The 16,153-nt window shown below is 38.3% G+C and overlaps 2 protein-coding genes across 3 annotated transcripts; one reads left to right on the forward strand and one right to left on the reverse strand.

Annotated features, from left to right (window-relative positions):
• Window positions 1-283: 283 nt before the first annotated feature.
• On the reverse strand, window positions 284-7,087 carry LOC128670079 (uncharacterized). The gene is made up of 7 exons (XM_053745455.2): window positions 6,915-7,087; window positions 5,421-6,536; window positions 5,251-5,312; window positions 3,118-3,177; window positions 2,777-3,010; window positions 1,293-2,619; window positions 284-1,063 (listed from the first exon to the last, which is right to left on the reverse strand). Exons 1-6 carry the CDS (start codon window positions 6,926-6,928, stop codon window positions 1,304-1,306), a joined length of 2,802 nt encoding a protein of 933 aa, XP_053601430.1. The 5' UTR covers window positions 6,929-7,087; the 3' UTR covers window positions 284-1,063; window positions 1,293-1,303.
• Window positions 7,088-7,240: 153 nt separating this feature from the next.
• On the forward strand, window positions 7,241-15,780 carry Asx (Additional sex combs). Of its 2 annotated transcripts, none has more exons than XR_008404722.1 (7): window positions 7,241-9,536; window positions 9,611-9,679; window positions 9,856-9,929; window positions 10,001-10,150; window positions 10,820-11,051; window positions 11,423-11,533; window positions 12,001-12,141. XR_008404722.1 is itself a non-coding variant. In XM_053745438.1 (7 exons), exons 1-7 carry the CDS (start codon window positions 7,523-7,525, stop codon window positions 12,145-12,147), a joined length of 3,075 nt encoding a protein of 1,024 aa, XP_053601413.1. In that variant the 5' UTR covers window positions 7,242-7,522; the 3' UTR covers window positions 12,148-15,780. The 2 variants fall into 2 exon arrangements, 1 of the variants encoding a protein (XP_053601413.1); XM_053745438.1 differs by having other exon boundaries at window positions 7,242-9,536; window positions 10,001-10,428; window positions 12,001-15,780.
• Window positions 15,781-16,153: the final 373 nt, after the last annotated feature.

Genomic DNA, 16,153 nt, shown 5'->3' on the forward strand with positions numbered 1-16,153 from the left:
TGCTAGAAGAGAATATTACTATTAACTGATAAGAAACCTACCATGAAGCTATATAAGACTAGAGCCAGTACTCCCAAGAACTTTTTGATGAAAGGTATTTTAGTATATCGGTACCTTTCTCGTTCATCGATAGACTGAACTCTTGGTGGTTGCCTCACTTCGCATTGCGAGATGGGGTGGTGACAAGGTACAATGCGCGTCACGGCGGATGAGACTATGTAGCTATGGTTGGCGTCTTCCTATTTAAAAAGTGGAGAGGTTTTGGAAGATGAAATAAAAACAATTTGAATTTATACAAAATTTTAATACCTTCTGCATACATAGTGAATAAATGGCTAGGAAGATTCATAACATCCTCAGCTCAGAGATGTATGTACTAATACATGTTTGCATTTCATGACACAATTAATTTATAACGTTTTTGAGACAAGTATTATATAACCTCAATCAGAAATGGGAATTATTAAAATGATCGTTATGCAAATTATCATTCAAATATCTATTCATGGAATTATTCCCTTCTTTGTCTGCGTTAAATTACACCATTGTATATTAAGTTTTATAAATTTAGTTTTTATGAACAGGCCTTTTCATACTTTACACATAAACATTAGTGGTATTACATATAATGTATTTTTATTCAGTATACATAATATTTAAACAGAATTATGTATGGAGCTAAAATGATTACATGTTGTCTTTCTTAATCCTATTATGTAATATACAATGAATGTATGTACTAAAAATAATGGAAATATCCATTGCAAAATTAGTTCTTGTACTATTAAAAGTACTTAGCAAAATTTAAAGAGGTAAAGAACGTAATAATGATATAATAAAATGGACTTGGGAGATGGAAGGAGTAACACGAAAACTCCAGTTTAGGCGTAGCTATGAGGCGTTAATAATAATGAATCAAAGCTAGTAAATACATGTATGGAATGAATTTTCATTATTTTGAATTTCCGTTTGTATTTTTAAAATGTTGTTCTTAATTGAACCTCACATTTCATCGATGTTTAACGCCTTCGTCGACGGCGGGAATCTCCATTGTATCCGTTTTCTGTAAAAAGAAAAAACGCATAATTTTAATTAACATTCGTTTAACTTTATGGAACGAAATTGAGTAAAATAGTAACGTAATGATATGCCAAACATTGTGACGCGAGCGCTACTACAAATATTGATTTCTATATTTACAATACATTTTTACAAGTTATGGATGGCATATCAATAAAAAAAGATAACGAGTGTTAAGGAGGTGAGTTAGCATTGGTTTTTATGTAACAAACCTCTGTGCTATTCACCGCTGACGATTCCTCTGGCGGTCATTATTGTACCCCACGGAGCCAGCAGCCTGCGCACCGTTCATTCCGCCCATGTCGACACCGAAAGGTCGGCCGGGTCCCATGTTCGGAGGACCATAATAGTTCATCATATTGCTAAATCCACCATCTTCATAATTTCCATTAGTTAATTGGCCACGATCATTATTTCTCTGATTAGTTCTGGGACCGTACGAGCCGAAAGCGGTGAAGTTAGCGCCCTGCGGGCCGATGTGGTCACCGCCTGCGAGCGGCAGATTGCGCGGCGCTTGGCTCCCGTGGGGCACACCGGGACCGCCAGAAGCGAAGCACGCCGGCGAGCCCAGCCCGCCGTCGCCAGAGCCTTGCGAGTCAAACTCGTCGTGCTCGCGTCCTCTTCCTCGGCGCCGGCGATCGCGGCCGCGCGGCCGGTCATCGGCCGCGGCGTCGCGGCCCAGCCCGCCGCCGGAGCCCAATCCGGGCCCCGAGCCCAGGCCCGGGCCGCAGCTGTCCCCGCCGAGACCTCCGTGACGAGGACCTCGTCTCCTGGAATCTGACTCGAGACCGTTCCCGCCCGAGCCCTGGTGCCCATGAGTCGCGCTACCGTCCGAAGGAGGAGGGGGCGGGGGAGGAGGAGGGGGCGCCGACCACCCGCCTGCTGACATCATGGCCGCAGGATTGAAAGGAGGCATCATCATTCCGTATTGTTCCGCGCCGGGATAATATGTAGGCATCATATTAAACCCGCCCGGCCCGTTCATCGGTGGGGGAACACACATATTCATCTGTGGATTGATAGCCATAAGAGGAGGAATTTGATTTGGGGGAGGAGGTGGTGGTGGTTGTTGTTGTTGTTGTTGTTGTTGCATATATTCCCCTTGACCGTTTTCAGTATTATTGGAAACCTTATTGTTGGGAACTCGATTGTTAAGAGGTTCATTGGTAGGTGGAGTGGTCGGGCCTTTGGCGTTGTCGAGAGGAGGAAGTTGGGGACCGACGGGCGTAGGTAGCAGCGGCTTCGGGGTGGGCAGTAAGGCTTGATTGGCGGACGTGGTATCCTTAGTTTCCTTTTGAGGGCTGCACTTGCCTGAACGAGATCGGCTACGCGTGCGGGATCTGGATCGCGAATGGCTTCTGGAAGATCTCGAGGATTTGCTGCGTGACGATCGTGAGGAGCTATGTCTGCGACGGCGGCGGTCTCGTGAGCGGGAGCGGGAGCGGCGGCGGCGGTCGCGGTCACGGTCCCGCGAGCGCGAGCGGGAGCGCGAGCGGCCGCGGCCCCCACGCCGGTACCGACCACCGCGACCACGGTGGCCTGGAAATAAACAAAAATCACATAAGTATACACTTCGCAACGCGGAACTGGATGAAATGTGAAACATGTCGGCAAAAAATATTTAACTCAACTGGATTAAACATGTATGCCAATTCCATTTGTTGATTTGATATATAAATTTGGAAGAGAGACTTACGTCTACCACCGCCTCCCCCACGTTCGGCCAGCTCTTGTAATTTAGGATTGACGACTTGTTTAGCTTCCTTTAAAACTGATACAAGATCGGCAGCTTTAGCTGCATTGGACGGTGTAAAGAATGTGTAGGCGGTTCCAGTTTTATTTGTACGGCCAGTTCTTCCTATGCGATGTACATAGTCCTCCGAATTGCTGGGATAGTCAAAATTTATGACAAACTTCACATCGTCAACATCTGGAAAGATATATAGAATTAATAAAAGTTCAAGAATTAAACATTATATGCTTAATGTATACTTTGTATTTATTTACATTATTTCTATATTTAAATGTTTCTCATACCTAATCCTCTAGCAGCAACATCAGTAGCTACAAGAATTGGAGCTTTGCCACTTCGGAAATCTGCAAGAAAAGTAAGAACTTACAAATATATTATTTCACCGATAAGGGCAGGGGAGATACAAAAGACGATACTGCAGCAACCTAAAGAAAAGTCGTCTTTATCTATCTCCCGCTGCTCAATAACCACCCAACCGATATAAAAATTTTGAAAACATAATTAGTAAGTAATGATACGTAACATAATGTCCCCAGTTGGAAAACTGTCCCTTTTGCAAAATGTTTTCCTGAATAAGTTTTAAAATGAAATAGGATATTGATCCCATTTCATGTTATTTTTTATGAAAACATAAAATTTGAAGTTGCCTTTAAAATGCCCCCTGGTAGCAAATTCTTTTTACACAATTTCCAGTATATATGGCAATTTTCTATACAAGTAAGAAAAATAAACCCTAATGACCAACGCTAAAACGCTCGCGCGTGTGCACGGGACATGGGTCCGCTCCGGACGTTCGCCGCGGCCCTGCGGCACCTTGCGATGTCCCGCCGCGTGCATCCTCCTCATGCCGTCCAGTTAGCACAATTTTGGCCTCAATCGTGTACAGTTGTTCCGACCCGAATTGGATTATTTGCTAATTTAATATTTTTTGACAAGAACAATAAATTAGTAATGCGTCTGCCCACTGCCACGCGTGCCAACCCGCCGCAGGCGCCTGCCCTAAATAACGCTCATACATTTTTACGAAACAAACACGCTGACGTGCTTCCACGTGTAGTTTAGCGTTGGCCTTAAAGCGGTGGTCTGCAACAATGCTGCAGGCCGCGTCCGCGCGTGATGCTGTACGCGACGTATGAATGCTTACGATTTCGAGAATATTTCGATTTTCCGTTGCTAAAGCGACATACTTTATTAAGATAGTTTTCGAACAGGGGACGACATTCGTGGCTGTTAAGTAGACAGGAAACAAATTGCTCATAAAGCTTATAATTTGATGTAGTTATATGTTTGCAAAAATTTCTAGACATCAAGAATATTTACCTGGATTATTTATTACCATATCGCTCCAACATTAGAATTAAATGATCACTATAGATACAGCTACAATCCCTATTTTGTGACATTCTAGATACAAGTAATGATTTTAGGAACTAACAAATTTTTTGTAAAACAATATTTTCATACACATTAAAAAAAACGGATTTAGGTAACTTTAATTCAAGATACGGATTAGGTTTCTGGCTTGTTTGTCTATTAATTATTATTATTATTATATTAGAAACTTTCAAACTCAATACTAACATGTCCATCGTAATCATTGTTATATTTTGTTTTGAAATAATGAATGTCTGCTTGATTTTGCAATGAATAGCAAATCATTCACAATTTATAGTGTATTCTCGTTCATCTAATCATTTTTATTATTATAATGTTAGACTAAATGCCATACTAACATTAGTCCATCTTAATCATATTTAGTTTCAAATAAAATATGTCTGCTTGATTTTGCAATTTTTAATGTATTCTTGGTTATCAATGAGAGGGGTTGAATGCAAAATTTGCTGTAATTTTAAACCTATACTAATTTACTTTTCAACACAACTTACTAATAACGATGCCATCAGAAGAATTGTCTGGACAAGGCACATAAAACAATAATCGAGAGCAAGACGACTGCTCATCGGCGCGAGAGGCAAGCAAGAACCACTGGCCTCGCGTCGACCCCGCGGGCCCGGGCGACTGCGCGGGCGCGCGGGCGCAGCATCCGTCGCTGCAGCGAGGGGGCCAGCCTCGCCGCGGTCGGATAGAGAAGCGGCTCAGACTGGCCGCTGCGGGGCGGCCAGCTTAGGGCTGGGGGCGGCGCCGGCCGCCCGCCGCCCGGCCGCTGCGCGCTGAGGCCTGCACATGCAGACATCATCTCATTACCAAGAACACTACTGGCTGACGGCACACCCACGAGCGTCATTCAGTCCGAAACCGCTTCTCATCAGTATACCCGACTCGATCGGCCAAAGCTTACATTTGTCTTGCAAAATTTTAAATAAAAAGGTCTTTCAATGTTGAGTATATAAATATATAAAAACTAATACTTCCAAATTTAAAATTGAATTACTGAAATACTTAATTGAATAACCTACCTTGCAACACCCAGTCTCGTTCATTTTGAGATTTATCACCATGTATACACACAGCTGGCCACCTAGACAATTACAAAATAACATTGTAATACCAATAATAATAAAGTATTTTTTTTTACTTTTGGATTAAATAAAATTATATCAGAATTTAAATTTGATTCATATCTTACCCATCTCGTTTCATTTTTCTTGTAATATCATCAACACGCCTCTTGGTCTCAATAAAAATTATTGTTTTATTTTCTTTTTCTGCCATTATTTCTTTCAGGAGTGTGCTTAATTTAGTTTCTTTCTCATACTCCATACAAACATCAATAATTTGCAAAATATTATGATTAGCTGCCAGTGACAAGGATCCAACATTGATCTGTAAATAATCCTTTAAAAATTCAGATGCAAGACTTTGGACCTCCCTGGGCCATGTTGCAGACCACATTAGAGTTTGGCGGTCTGGCCTGATTTGTTCAATTATTTTCCTGATTTGAGGTTCAAAACCCATATCCAACATTCTGTCTGCCTCATCAAGTACTAGATATGTGGTCCTCTTTAGATTTGTCCTTTCACTTTCCAGAAAATCCAACAGTCTTCCAGGCGTAGCAATCACAATCTCAACTCCAGCATCCAAGTCTCTTGCTTGAGGTCCTTTTGGAGCCCCACCAAACAAACAGGTGTTGTGAATTTTTGAAGTGTTAGCAAATTTATCACAAACTTCTTGTATTTGTTGGGCCAATTCCCTAGTAGGGGCTAAGACTAAGGCTATGGGACCATCTCCTCTGCTAGACTTAGGTTGATGATTAATGTGTACAATAGCAGGTAAGATATATGATAAAGTTTTACCAGATCCTGTTGATGCTATTCCTACCATGTCATGACCACTTAGAGCTATAGGCCAACCTTGTGCCTGAATAGGTGTAGGCTTAGAAAATCCCATTTTGTCAATTTCATCCATAACATAATCTGGGAACCCAGCTTCATCAAATGTCAATGTAGGTTTTGGTATGCCTCGACCTTTCAGTGTTATTTCATTTTCACTTCGCCATGCTTCTACATCTGAATCAGATCTATTTTCAACATCAGGGTGAGGCACATAAAATTCTTTTTTGAAAGGTTTCAGTCTGTTTAGATCCCATTTTGGTTTGCGTAAACTTGCCCCCGGATTGCTTCGCCGACCGCCGCCATAGCCGCCGCCGCCGCCGCCACCACCCCCCAATCCATAGCGTGGGCTGCGACTACGGCTTCTACTTCTGCTTCTACTGCGACTACGACGCCGGTCGCGACTACGATCCCTAAAATCAATTCAATGTTACAATATTTACTCGTATATTCCACACTTTAAAATATTCAAAATGATTGAATATTTTAAAGTAAGTACTCTTGAAGTAGAGACAAATGAGACAGTAGGTACCTAGGTAGGTACCTATATTGATTTTCGTTACAAAACTACCACGTAACCATGGGCGCTACAGGATTGCCATCCAACATGCCAAAATGTCAGTGGTAAAAGATATCTCAAATTTAGATGCCAATATAAAAGAAAGATCAAAGCATCATAATTTATACAGTTCTTTTCAAAGTAAATTAGGTATCATGCCCACGCCAAGCTTTCAAATAGTTTTCAATCCATTGTAGACAAGATATACAAAGAATAAATTTGTTATACATACCTTCCACGACCCATAATATAGTAACTTTCGAAATTAGTCACAAAAAACTAATATTTCAACTGATAGAACTCTGGATCGATCAATGAACACGCATCAAGCATCAAAATGGCGTCGTCTTCTACGACGATTACGGAACGGACGACGAACGAAGCAAAGGCAACGGCAGAATTATATGCATAGACAAAGGCCGCACGCGGGGCCCTTTTAAAAATATATGAGCGAAGCGAAGGAAGAAGCAGAACAGGGCATAATGTTGTTTCGCATTATTGTCATCCGGTTTTTGTCTATGATACGCAATGGAAGTAAAAAAACGGGTGTTTTTTTCTTTTAGTTTTAATAGATGACAACACTAGTGGAATCCATTTTCTGCGTTGTTGTGACATTTTTGTTTTACTGTGAAGAAAATTTTGTGAATAATTATTTAGCTATTCCTTCGGCCTTGAAATTATAGGATTTTGTGATGAATGTTTTTATAAACATTGGGTATTGAAAACTTATTTTATATTCCATCTGTGAAGAAATCAACAATGGGTTGAATAAGTGATCGCTATCGGCATACATTCATCATTTTAGTTTCATGGTTTTCTGTTTTCACATTACGCCTAACAATGGAACTGGATGTATCGCCAGCCGCTGAAATGGATAATAACATTGATTACTCGGATAATTCTTCTGATAGTAAATACGCAACTTGTAATAATAACGAACAATCTTACTCTGTCATACGAATTCCTGAAGATGAAGGAAAGTCCACCAAACACTCGAGGAAACAATCGAAGAGGCGAAAAAAGAGTTCGAACCATTCCAGACCCCTTCCCAGGATAATTGTAAAGCCGCTACCTCCACCGCCACCTCCTGAAAATCGGGAGTGGACAGCGGCGACATCGTGCTCAGAGTCAAGTAGTAAACCGTCAACCATGCGAGAAGTGCTAGCCAGTATACCAGGGTTTTGCATAAAACCAAGGAAAAGAAGTGGGAAAAAGCTATCTACTGCAGCTCAGCTACAACAAACTAGAGAAGGGTGTATTGATTTAGAGACACCAGATTCAATTTTAGTTAATACAAATATAAGAGCTTTATTAAATAAACACACATTTTCACTCCTGCCACCTCTGTATCAATACAAACTTGGTCAATTACTACCAAATGTGGATAGATTGAGTCCATCCGGACGACTAAATTCTTCTAGTCTTAATAATGAATTTTTTGCCAGAGCTTGCTTAGAATGGCAAGACTGCCTCTCAGGTGGTGAATTCACCCCTGAAAATCAACAAAAAATGAAGACTGAAGCAGAAAAAGAGAAAAGCAAGATTGATCCTTGGAAGTTGAAACACTTTGAACCAATTTGGGGAGAAAAATCACGTAGAGAGAAATCTTCAATAAACCTGAACTCCGAAAGACCATCTTTGAAAACGACTATAAAGTTAAGACCAACAGCATCCATCACAAGTAGTAGTACAGTTCCAAAAATTAAGAAAAGTAAGTCATCCAGCAATAGCAAACGAATGCGGTCTGTTGGTGCTGTTACAAGATCTTCTGCTAAAGCTGATGAGGTCCTGGATGAATCAGGTGTGGTCAATAACAAGTCATCAGCTCCTCTGCCAGACTTATTGCCCATTAAACATGTCAAAAATCAAGGCTATGTGGATTGCCAAGCTGAATTTAGTTTCTCAGACTCATCATCAGTTCAGAGAATGGATGATTCAGTTTCAACAACCCCAGTTGACCCTCTATTGCTACCTGATGGAGAAGCAGACCGCAATGAGGTAAAACAAGAACTGGATTTAACTGTAGTAACAATAGAAGAATCTAATATATCTAAAGACTGTGAAGAAGATAAAACAACAGATTCAGAGAGCAATTTCCCAGAAAGCTCTAAAAGGTTGAGTGATGATAATGATGATTATATTGGTTGTGCAAAGAGAATTAGATATGAGGATGATTTTGAATTAGACAATGCAAGATTTGTGCCTCATCCTGACATTACTGACAACATGGGCGGTCCTGACAGCAATTGCTCTGATGCTGACATAAATTATGCAAATGATCATCTCCAAACAAAAGATGAACTTCAATTATATCCCAGCCAAGACGCTGGTGACACCAACAGTGAAGACAGCAAAGCTACTGCATCTGTCTATGATTATGATGAGCAGAGTGTATCATCTATGTCAAGTTTAAAGATTGAGGTCAATATGAACATTGGTGTTAATGAAACAACATCAAATACAGAGTCATTAGCCATTAAAGATACTATAAAAATAGAAGAAAATACTGATAAAAATGACATTAAAAGTTCTCCTACTCATGAATTGCCAGAAGAGCTTGCACCAGACAAAGTTGCGGATGCTAAGTCAATATCAAAAGAACCTGATGTATCAAATCAGTACAAAAAACCTGTTGACAAAAGCTTTTCCTGTGAGATAATTGAAATAATCCAAGAAGGTCCTCAGACCTCACAAAGTACATGCCAAGTAGATGACAAAAATGAGGTTTTAAATTCAGAGAAATCAGAAGAGAATAGACCAAGTGAAAATATAATACAAAGTTACTATGATGAGCATTTTAAGGATGCAGAGTCCTTTATTTTAGAGACTGGAGGGATGTCGATAATGCCTACTCGTAAGTATTGACTCACAAACTATTGCTATATTACTAATGAGATTATTGTGTACTAATTTTATTCTCCATTACAGAAGGGGAAGACATTAAGTATACTCCACACCCAAATCTAATGGAATTATCATCATATATGAGTGAAACTAGTGAGTATGCATGATACAAAATTAAAAAAATATATTATATTTTATAAACAGTGTTATGTAGGGTACATATACATTTTTTAGAATTACAATGAGAGCTGTCATTTATAATTTGCCAATCAGAATAATGTTGAAGGCATGGGTTTTTGGTATTCAAGATGATTAATTTTTTATTCCAGATGTGACTGCTGTAGTGACAATGCCTATGACTCAAAACAGCTCAATACCTATGATGGAAGTTACTAACACATCTGTAAGTGTAATGTTGTTTTTTATTTGCAAATTATTTGAATGTCTTAGATATTTAATCTTTATAAATTACAGATTGTCTCATACCCTGATGACCACATGCAGGACCCAGCAAAACCAAAAAACTCTTCAGTGCCATGGAAAAATGAAAATGATTGGTCAAACAATGAAAATGTGATGTCGATCCATACATTTTCTAATGTGAACTCTGACAATAGTAAATATGTGAGTGAAGACTCCAAAACTAGTATGGATGATGTAAATATGAATGATGAAAATTGTATGTACAAGGATGACAGGGATGCAAACTTTAACATGGAGTCATCAAACTCATCAGAAAGTTGTCAGTCCATGAAAGATGCTTCTATAAAATTAGAAATAGATCCAGCCCCCAGTTTGGTGTCTAGTTCCTCTGTCACGAATACTTCTGTCAACTCGTCTACCATGACTTTGAGTTCGAGACAGTCAGGAAAGAAATCTAAGTCAGGAAAAGAGTCTACAAGGTATGAATTTAAGCCTATCACTTAGTAGATCAATCTTCATTTATTTTCTTATCTTTGATCAGTTTCAAGATTTTATGTGCAGTACATAAGCTGCAATCTTTTTTTAGCATGATATTCTATATCTTTTGCTGTATTACGAACTACATGTATGAGAAATTTCAAATAATTGGTTGAGTAGTGTAAATTCGTAACAAACAACCATTTAAAATACAAGCTGGATTATCTTGTTGGTCTGATAGAATAAACAATAAGAAATTGTATATATAAATAAGTAGGCACTTAGATTAGGACTCCGCACATGCAAATAATTTACTATCACCATCTTTTATCAATAAATGCATTTTCATCAAGGAGATGAAATATTGTAATAACATTTAAAATCCAATTCCAGAAGCCGCAGCTCAAACAAAGTGCCTCCCGGGGCAGTGAACTTAGAACGCAGCTATCAAATCTGCCAGGCTGTGATCCAGAACAGCCCCAACAGGGACGCGCTGCGGGGCCAGCTGCGACCCCCGCCCGCTTTGCTCACCCGCGCCCCGCGCCCCACCCGTCCGCCACCGCCCCCGCCTCCGCCGCCCGTGCTACTGCGGCAGCTGCCGGTCTCTGTCATGCCACACAACGAGGTAACGGTCTAAAATACTAATTGTTAATAACAGTGGTCTTGCCTTAATATTGACGAGACAGCCGCCAAATTACGACCCCAGTGGCGCAGTGATAAAAGCGCTTGCCTCTGAACCGAGAGGTCCCGGGTTTGATCCCCGGTCGGGTCATGATGGAAAATCATATTTTTCTGATTCACCTGGGTCTTAGATGTTTATCTATATATGTTTTTGTTATAAAATTTAGTATTGTTGAGTTACTATCCCATAACACAAGTCTCGAACTTACTTTGGGGCTAGCTCAATCTGTGTGATTTGTCCTAATATATGTATTTTTAAAAAAATGTGATTTGTCCATTACGTATATTTATTTGTTTGATACAAATAAATTTCAGATGAACGAAAATAGGCCGAACAATGTAGGCCAGTACATCTTAGTGCAAAGAACACCCAATGTGGCGCCGAGAGCTTCGAGCGCTCCTCCTTCAAACCAGAATTCCAATGTTGTAAGTAGTATTTGTTTCAGAATAGAATAGAAATAAGTTTATTAAAAAAACTACAGAAGTGCACTTTTTCTATAATACATAACATCTATGAGTAACTTACGTATAAAATATATTTTTTATATATTTACAAGCAGAGCGTCATTAGGACACTTCCAAAATTTCGCATTTATTGTATAACCGGGCCGTCCCGGTTTCGTTTGGATGTAATAAAATATGCATCTAAACTTTCTTCAGGTCACACTATCTATTAAAAAAACACCATCAATATGCATTGCTTAATTTTAAAGATCCGCCTGCTTGAAGTCGATCCTGGGTATGCTATGGTTCTGCCGTAAAGTGAACAAGCCTTGCCTACCAGTACTATTCCTTAGTCGTTTCATAAGACATTGTTGTGGTAAGGTTGTGGAATGGTCCCATTCTAGGGCGGAACCTCACACAACGTTTCTCACAAGACAAATATATTTCAGAGCGTGGCGCGTTGCCGTAGCGTGGGCGCAGACGAGGCTTGTGTCTGCAACCTCCGCGCCATGATCCTCTGCAAGAAGTGCGGCGCCTTCTGCCACGACGACTGCATCGGCTCCGCGGAGCTCTGCCTCACCTGCCTCATACGCTGACACCAGAGGCAGCTGATTGCCACGCCCCTGCTGCCTGCCGCCTTCGACCAACGCCTCACTAGCGGAAAATAAGCCTATGAAGCTTCGAATACATAATGCTGCTTTTACCAATAGAGCTACGAAGAAAAAAGGCCTTTAAAAGTAACCTTGTTAGCGGAAAATGAGGCGTAAGGACATGGAGAAAATAGTCTCTTGGAATAAAAATCTCTAACAAGTTACATCAATGTAACTAAATGAAACAGACGCATTTAGGCGCAGTTAAATTGATAACTTCCTCATGCAATACCACAATTTATTGTGAGCAAATAACTTAAATGTAATAAAATGTATACAAGTTTGATTACTGACCTGCTTAGTTTCTTTGGGCGTGTGATCGCATACAATCCCAAGTGAATGTATTCTCGTCGGTTTTTCGCAGTGGCAATACAGTGCGTGCATATTTGGATTGGATATAGACTGGGACAATGATAATGGGTTGTAAGGAATGGTGGTGCTATCTGTATGAATAACTCGAGAAAAATACGCGTATTTCTTTCGTTATCGTCGATATAAGAACTATAGTTCGCTTTACATTGCTGTAATAACTTTTAAGGAGTATTTATAATGGTAACATTTAAGTATAATGCTGTATATATAAGTTATTGTCGAGATGTGATTTAACATTTGTTTTGATTGAATTTATTGTGTTGAAGAGAGAGTTAAAGTATAAAATATAGCTTTGCAACAATATGAATGAGATTTAGTAACAAGTCCCAATAGGATAACTTATTTTGTAATAGATTAGATATTTGATAATTGTCACTTTTGAAAACACAATCTATAAGCTTTTATGTCAAGTAACAAATTGATGGCAATTATCAAAATGGTAGTGTTGAGACTGACCATCATTAATTTTATATAGATTTGTTACCCATTTTCCAATGTACCTCAAAAACGGAAAATGCAATGTGACCGCACTGCACAGACTAATTTATAATAAAGCCAATATGTCAGTTTGCAAAACTTGAATGAGTTTCTTTGAAAATGTATCTATTTGATACGAAAAATTAACTATAGAATAACTTTGTTTAGTGTTGGGTCCATTTGTGTTCTTTTTTTTAAGTCTTAATGATAGTTAGCACACTGAGATTTGTTCTTGATTTGATTTTCTTGTGGCTACTTTAACTTTGAGTCGGAATATTTGTTCTATTTATTATTTCAAATGGCAAATAGTTTTTTATAGTTTTGTTAAGTACACGCGTGTAGTTTTAAGTGATAAATCAAAATTGCCATCATATTTTCATCACATTACTTTTAAGGTTATTGTTATTTTTATAAGTATTTTTATGCACTTAATAAGCTAGGTATCCTAGTTTAGTTAACATTTTTACTTTAATGGGCAAACTCTAGTGGAATATAAGGCATCTCGTCATAAAAAATATTTATGGCTGTTAGTATATATAAACAGTTCTAAACTCACTAAATATTGAAAGGTAAATTGAGAACTAATGATGTTGTAAGAATACTTGGTTTGCTTCACAATTAAGTTATATTTTCATAAGTGTTACTTAACCTGCAATATAAAATGTATATTGTTTCGCCAAGTATTTGATGATTCATGTTATTTGAATCTGTTATAATTACACAAATATTAGGATAATAAATAAAACTTTTTCTTCTATTTTGACACAGTTTTGATACATTTATATATAAACTTTGATATTTTATGAAATATTCAACAATCCAAAACAAATTAACACCTATTGTGCAGCAAATCTATGCTTTCAATTAATTAAGTATAAAGAAACCAATAAATGACCGATTGAGAATCTATCAAGAAAATTGTGTTTGATGTTGATTAATTTGAGTAATATTATTCACTTGAGTGCTCATGCAGTGTATTTTCCCATCTATTTATGTTTAAGAGTAGGGTATGTACAGATATTTATGGACACGAGAAGGCTGAAGAATGTAACATCGGGTTTGAAAGTAAATTAATGGTGATCAAGACACTTAATAGTATCTAGAATAGGTAAACACTTGTTATGACTAAGTTTTCATTGTGGCGTGTGCACACATGCGACACAAGTTATGCAATATACATATTTATAGTTGTCTATGATATTTTTGTAAGAACCTTTTACAAAATGAGAAATAGCTTTTGCTAATATAAGACGCCATTGTAATATTGGATATAATCTCCTTCTGATCTCTCATTTTACGTAAATCTGTATCGCATAAGGTCCTCCTAGCTCATATTGTATGTAGTGTATGTATATTACAATAAATTATAATGAAGATAACTGATTATCAAAAAATAACTGATTAATTTCATAGTTAGGTAGTTGTAATAATACACAGTAAAATCTGTTTCTAAGTGTGGCGAATGAATTTTAACTATGTATTGTGAATAAAAGACGTATGAGATAAGAACTTTATCAGAATGTAATGAAATAGAAAATATTTCTCGTTATGATAATAGTAATTATTTCAATTTTCTTTATTTCGAAAAGTCCATCTTTGTACAGTGTGGGCTCCACACTGTCGCCGAACTCAGACAGATGACGACGCGAATACGCGAACAATTCATAGTTTGTATGAATGCTTTTATTTACCACAATGAAAAACCAGCAATGTATGACGAATCCGCCAAAGTTTAGCGAAGTGGTACGCGATGTGTGGAGCCGGCAGAACACTAATCGCGACACTGGGTTGCACTGTCGCCTAGTTTACATAGCAATGCCTTACACGATTGTTTACAGAAGCTATAATTACACATAGAATTAGGGTAATAAAATGAATAACACAAATTGCTCACTCGGTTTGAATGACAAATATACATCTAGATCTATGTAATTATAATATCACAACAAATATAAATACTTGTTATAGAGTATTCTCATGGCTGAAATACTAGTTTATTTACATAGTTTCAAATGGTTATCCGATGTAAGCTATAGCTAAATGTAAGGGTATGTTTGAATGGCCTATAGGGCCATGAAATGTATATTTTCCTATTCCTTAATTTTCTAAAGAAAAACTATATGTTAACCATCGGCCATTGAAATATATCTGCGCTTTATGGATATTTATTTAAATATCGGTGATGTTCCCGCGCCACGATTTGATGCAGTTGCGGCGCTACAGTCGCTGGCAACAACAATGTAACGGATTATTGATAATTCCACATATTACTGAGGGACTTCTTTGGTCGCGCGAACTCTTCTTAACTTATAATTTTCCTGTCAGTTTCTTTTTACTGAATGTATAACTTTTAGAAGAAAATTAATTATTCAGTATTGCAGCAGCTAGATATGTTCTGTGTTAGTAATAAGGGAGCCGTGGCGCGCAGCATATCATGCTACCATTCTTCCTTGATTGATACTGAGTAGGAAGGCATAAATACCGACAACACCGACATTTAAAGTAAATAAGTTAAATGTTACAGTGTATCATGGAATCTATATTGGTATATATGTAATTACCAACGACTTCATAGACTGCTCTTTTTGTGTTAAATTTATAAACGACGTTATTGCGAAATGTTGTGACCACCTAAACACATAGAAGTTTTCGCGTAATTGTTATTTATTGGTAATTAGTTATTTTAGGCACGTGAACATTTTTCTCTAATAAAATTATGTTCTAATTGCATTTCACATTTAATTAGAAACTCCTGTCTGTGCCCATCTTGTAGAGCATGTTATATTTCTTGGGCGTAAATTATGTTTCGGCTACAAACTACTAGCATTTCGGAACTACTACCGCTGGCTGAGAAGAAATGCCGAAAGTTCACTTTATGGTCATTATTATAGGGATGGCAGGACCTCTAGTTGATATCCATAAAGGATAAAGCATACCCTTCGAGCTGACGCAACGCATAGCATTAGCTCAAACATTATTAGGAACTTTGCGATTAAAATGTTTAGCCCCACGAGTTGGGGCTGGGACGATCGCTATCGCTCAATATTAATACAAACTACCGTTGGCTAGTGTAAAATAAAAAAATATTTTTACAACTTTTGCT

This window comes from Plodia interpunctella, chromosome 1 (assembly GCF_027563975.2).
Source record: "Plodia interpunctella isolate USDA-ARS_2022_Savannah chromosome 1, ilPloInte3.2, whole genome shotgun sequence".
NCBI lineage: Eukaryota > Metazoa > Arthropoda > Insecta > Lepidoptera > Pyralidae > Plodia > Plodia interpunctella.

What these genes read in the sequence shown, in the direction of transcription:
- Asx (XM_053745438.1), top strand. Translation starts at nt 7,523, where the DNA reads ATGGAACTGGATGTATCGCCAGCCGCTGAAATGGATAATAACATTGAT. An exon ending in GATGTCGATAATGCCTACTC is followed by an intron (nt 9,537 to 9,610) that starts GTAAGTATTGAC and finishes TCTCCATTACAG; the next exon opens with AAGGGGAAGACATTAAGTAT. An exon ending in CTGTCATGCCACACAACGAG is followed by an intron (nt 11,052 to 11,422) that starts GTAACGGTCTAA and finishes AATAAATTTCAG; the next exon opens with ATGAACGAAAATAGGCCGAA.
- LOC128670079 (XM_053745455.2), bottom strand. An exon ending in ACGAGACTGGGTGTTGCAAG is followed by an intron (nt 3,178 to 5,250) that starts GTAGGTTATTCA and finishes CTTTTCTTGCAG; the next exon opens with ATTTCCGAAGTGGCAAAGCT. An exon ending in TGGGGGAGGCGGTGGTAGAC is followed by an intron (nt 2,620 to 2,776) that starts GTAAGTCTCTCT and finishes GTTTATTTCCAG; the next exon opens with GCCACCGTGGTCGCGGTGGT.